General features: G+C 42.2%; 3 protein-coding genes across 3 annotated transcripts in view; 2 read left to right on the top strand and 1 right to left on the bottom strand.

Moving 5' to 3' along the window:
* Nucleotides 1-216: 216 nt before the first annotated feature.
* Nucleotides 217-1540, top strand: LOC113819631 (uncharacterized). Its single transcript, XM_027371838.2, has 2 exons — nt 217-249; nt 690-1540. The coding sequence occupies exons 1-2, from the start codon at nt 238-240 to the stop codon at nt 1200-1202; spliced, it is 525 nt and encodes a 174-aa protein (XP_027227639.1). The 5' UTR covers nt 217-237; the 3' UTR covers nt 1203-1540.
* A 1147-nt stretch (nt 1541-2687) lies between these two features.
* On the bottom strand, nt 2688-4294 carry LOC113819632 (uncharacterized). The gene is made up of 2 exons (XM_027371839.2): nt 4229-4294; nt 2688-3338 (listed from the first exon to the last, which is right to left on the bottom strand). The coding sequence occupies exons 1-2, from the start codon at nt 4238-4240 to the stop codon at nt 2925-2927; spliced, it is 426 nt and encodes a 141-aa protein (XP_027227640.1). The 5' UTR covers nt 4241-4294; the 3' UTR covers nt 2688-2924.
* A 616-nt stretch (nt 4295-4910) lies between these two features.
* LOC113819633 (uncharacterized) overlaps nt 4911-5000 on the top strand; it is a 1325-nt gene continuing 1235 nt past the window's right edge. The window contains exon 1 of the mRNA XM_027371840.2: nt 4911-4953. Coding sequence (XP_027227641.2) covers nt 4942-4953 — 12 coding nt within the window. The 5' untranslated portion in view covers nt 4911-4941. The remainder of the gene's footprint in view (nt 4954-5000) is intronic.

Genomic DNA, 5000 nt, shown 5'->3' with positions numbered 1-5000 from the left:
GAAAGCGAGAGAGAGAGAGAGAGAGAGAGACAGAAAGAGAAATGAATAACAAATCCCACACAGCTCTAGTCCCTTCCCACAGCCAGCACCTGCGCTTCCGCAAAGCTCTAACCTTCGGGCAAAGCAGATCCTGCAAGTGCTCCTGCACCCGCTGGCAACTGTTCGGGCGGAACGAACTCTATATAAGCGATGCCAGCGCTGCCTCGTCTTCATTCCAGTCATATTTCTGTTGCTAAGATGTACCTCCGGGTGAGTGCATCTTGATTTTGTTACCGTATTTTGTTTTTGTGTAGATTTCTGCTGTTCTACAGGATCTAAGGGGTACCTTAGTGTGTTGTACTTATAACTAATATAGTTTATAATCATATGTATATATGTCCTGTTCTTCTGTCCATACTATTATGACTATTAGTGTGACTGCTATCATTTTTTGTATAATGTAACCACTATCACTGCTACTCTTAGTATAAATGTTGTTCTTGTTATCAGTCATCAATGTCATACATATGTAAGGTGTTTTTATTTCTATGCTCATCATTGTCTGTCATCTTATTCAACCGAGCCTGAAGTGATTGATTCTACAAAGTTTAAATTTCTTTCGTGGTCAACACCTGGCTTTATTCTCTTGCACTTGATTCCATGTAAGGATTTCCGAGTGAAACCTGTAAAGCAGTTCTCGTTTCCCGCAGATCCTCCTAGCCTGTGCGACGTGCGCGTGTGCCGTCTCGGCCCAGAGGTACGAGGCTCTCGGCGTGCTGCAGCCGGCGAGGCCGACGGGCCTGGGCGACCACGAGAAAATGGTGACGGCGACCATCGAAATCCTGCCGGATGTTGCCAAGACCCTGAGGGAGCTCGCCATGAGGATGGCTCGCTCTCAGGACGACCCCTTCGACTCGCAGAACATGTTCGAGATCCTGATGGCGTTCATGCCCGTGACCCGCAGGATCATGTTCTCCGTGGCCAAGGCCGAGGGCCGGACCGTGTCCGAGGAGGAGCTGCAGAGGCTGGACCAAGCGGAGAGGATGTTTCCCTCCGCCTTCAAGTTTTTGGTCAAGATGCACGGGGGTGACCTGTTCGGCTTCGAAGACCCCGACGCCGAGAAGGCCCCGACGGAGGACGCCGCCGCCCTCGCCGAAGCCAAAGTGAGCGGCTCCTTCGTCCAGATGCCCCACGGGAGAGGGATGGTCATCCACCACGGGTAGGCGGGAGGCGGACGCAGACGAAGGCACAGGAGTAGGAGGAGAGAGAAACATCTTCGTCAATCTCCGACGGAAGAGAAGGAGAAAGAGAAAAGGCACAAGACATGAAGTTGGAGCAAGGAAAGGAGAACTTCAACGAGAGAATGGGAAATAAAGACAGAACAAGAAAAGTTCATTATAAGGGCATTATAAAAATCTCCACTAGTCTGAGGTACACCTGTTCTATGTTAATTTACTTTTAACATTCATTTGCATAATGCTATACGTATTCTGTGATAAGTAATATGTTCCCTTACCTCAGTACATGTGTATAGATGTGAATAAACAATGTATAAATTCGATGGTTATCTTGTTACTAACTATATCCATCAACTGAAATAAATAGAAGGGAGGAAATAATGAGTTCAAGAAAGGTCAAGAGAATGAGACAAAAAGAGAGAAAGAGATAGATAGAGAGGTGGGAGGATGTTTGATGCAGACGAATAGTTGATCTAAAAACACATTTTCCTTATTGATTAATAAAGTTTAGGGTGGACTAGACGGAGCAGATAGCAATTAATGCATAGAAGGCTTGAAGCAACGGTGCTGACGTGATACCCAGGGCGCGGCCAAATTAGGATGAGGAAGGAGGGAGCCATGCCCAAGGGGAAGGGCATCAACAGTAGAGGTGCCCTGCTAAGTAAGTAAAGAGAGTAGGAGTGAGAGTGGGTGAAGAGAAGAACTTACTGTAGATTGAAATTATTTATTTTTATCTATGCTTTGTTATTTTGATCTTGATTTTTCCGAAGCTCACGTAGGAAGCAGTCCACGGCTCACAGCTTGAATGCCATTGGTCTAGGGGCTCAGTCGCATGGGTTTCACGTGCTGGTCTGTTATGTATGATTTCCTGATCACCAACAATAGTTAGTAAAAAGGCTAATACAATTTCTGTCTCTGTGTCTCTTTCTCTCTGCCTTGACTCTATATCTTAATAACTATATCATTGGTTTTCCTTTTGTTTTTTACTCTTTCTGTCTCTCAGTATTTTCCTATCAACTTTATTGATTTTTTATTTGAATATGTCACGCCATTTCTCTATATCCCACTTCTCTGGCCCCTACTTTCCCTGTCTTTGTAATATGTGCCTGTGTGCCAGCGTGTGCCAATCTATTTATATCATATCGTATGTATATGTAGTGGCTTAGCTAGACATCTAGGTGGCCCTTGGGGTTGGATCTCAAAGTATTTTTAGGTTATAGATATGGGAACCGTAGATATTTAGAGTACCTGACTAAAGAAGAAACATTATGTCATAAGAACAAAGGAAGAACATGGAAGATTTAGTCTATATCATTGTTATTCGCGAAAGACAATTTATTAACAACACAAAAACCGATCGATTTCATTCAGAACATTCCTTATTTATGTTACCTTCGTCACTTCTCTTAATGTTCTTGCATCTTATCTGATTTGAATTTTCATCATGGGATCGGATGCAATGATACAAAATTTATTGTGTTTATATATCTTTACTTGTACACTGTACAATTCTATACTAATATTTACTTAGAGGATACCTCTAGCAGAGAGATTTGGACTGACAGCTTTAAGAAGAGATACTGTTTACATATGAACATAAATGCGATAGAAACCAAATCAAACAATGGAAGAGGGGACACGATGACAGAGAGAGAGGAACTGCCAAAGAGCTCGTTCGAAGTCGAGTGGATAGCAACGCTACAGACGTTAAATGGACCTTTTCGTGGTGGTGGAGATTCCAAAGAAGTCCATGGCCCTGAGCTGCTCCATGAAGGTGACCACGTGAGGCATGACCCTCTCGGCGGCGTTGAAGCGGTGGTACGTGTCGTCCGGGATCTTGGTGCCCTCCACCTTCTCCGTGGCCTCCATGACCTTGCGTGTGATGGGCAAGAACTCTGTCATGACCCTATTGATGATCTGGGGTTCACTGGGCCTGCCCCGGGCCTGAGTGATCTTGCTGAAGACCTTGACGATTTCGGGCAGCACGTCGATGGTGGCGGCGACGATGTTCTCGTAGTCGCCCAGGTCACGAGAGTTCTGGGGCTGCAGGACGCCCAGGGCTTGGTACCTCTGCGGGGACGCCCGGCCGAGGCAGAGCACGGCGGCTGCGACCAAGAGGACCTGCACAGAAGAAAGTCAGCGCAGGTCAATGACAAGGCATGAAGGAAGACATACATTTATATCTTATATATCTATATATCTATATATATACATATTGCACACTCCCCCCAACACACACATGTATATATACACACGTATATGTATATGTATATATGCATATATATAATTTACACATATATATGTGAATATTTATAAATAAATATATGTATATTTATATATACATGTGTGTGGGTGTATATTTATGTATGTATCTATGTATTTATGAATATAAATATATGTGTGTGTTTATTTATTCAGACATAAATATATGTATGTGTATATATGTATATTTATATGTATGTGTATATATGTATATTTATATGCATATGTGCTACACTTATGTATAAATATAAGTATATACATATAATTATATGTAAATAATATTTATGCACATATGATAAATGCTGTATCTTATAAGTATATGTATAAATATATGAATATGCATGTCTATAATATATATAGATATTTGTAGATAGGTATGTACATATGTATGTACATACATTTGGATTTATTTGTGTATATATATTTACATAATATATACACTACAATACAAATGAATAAATAAAATTTACATATGTATCTATACATGTATGTGTAAATGTATATATATATGCATATATATATATATATATATATATATATATATATATATATATATATATATATATATATATATATATATATATATATATATATATATATATATATATATATATATATATACAAACACACGAAAATTCAAATACACATATGCAATTACAAAACTATTACATAGATTCTATACACACACGCTGACACGCCACGCAAGTGAGTGTGCGTGCGTGCCTGCGTGAGAGCCTGCCTCTGCCAACCTTAAAGACCATGTTGCAATGTGTGGCTGAGCGACGTCCAAGAGCGGGGTCGAAGGTTGTGTGTGGCCGGGGAGCGAGTGCATCCTTTATATAGGGAATTCTGGTCCGGTCGAGTAGGGGGGGGGGGCATTGATGACCGTTTGAGGGGGGAGGGGGTACTGCGTTGAGGAAGTTACTGTGGATTTAAAGTTATGGCCTTTTTTTGTACTAATGGGATGTATGTAGTGGGAGAGGTACAGGATAGAGGGAGAGAGTCAGGCAGACAAAGTGAGCAATGGGGAAAAGGACAGAAACAGAGAGAGAGAGAGGGGGAGAGAGGGCGAAAGAGAGAGAGAGAGAGAGAGAGAGAGAGAGAGAGAGAGAGAGAGAGAGAGAGAGAGAGAGAGAGAGAGAGAGAGAGAGAGAGAGAGAGAGAGAGATGGTAAAAAACAGTGACAGGGAAATAAATTGTTATAAGTAACAACAGTCAAAGAGAGAGAGAGAGAGAGAGAGAGAGAGAAAACGAGATGAGAGAAAGAAAGGACAGAGACGTATATCCCACACACCTCTCCCACAGCCAGCACCTGCGCTTCCGCAAAGCTCTAACCTTCGGGCAAAGCAGATCCTGCAAGTGCTCCTGCACCCGCTGGCAACTGTTCGGGCGGAACGAACTCTATATAAGCGATGCCAGCGCTGCCTCGTCTTCATTCCAGTCTCATATTTCTGTTGCTAAGATGTACCTCCGGGTGAGTGCATCTTGTTTTTGTTGTCGTTTTTTTTCTTTTCCGTTTCT

The sequence above is a fragment of the Penaeus vannamei genome, chromosome 25 (assembly GCF_042767895.1).
Source record: "Penaeus vannamei isolate JL-2024 chromosome 25, ASM4276789v1, whole genome shotgun sequence".
Taxonomy (NCBI): domain Eukaryota; kingdom Metazoa; phylum Arthropoda; class Malacostraca; order Decapoda; family Penaeidae; genus Penaeus; species Penaeus vannamei.
This window is presented reverse-complemented; position numbering and strand designations above follow the sequence as displayed.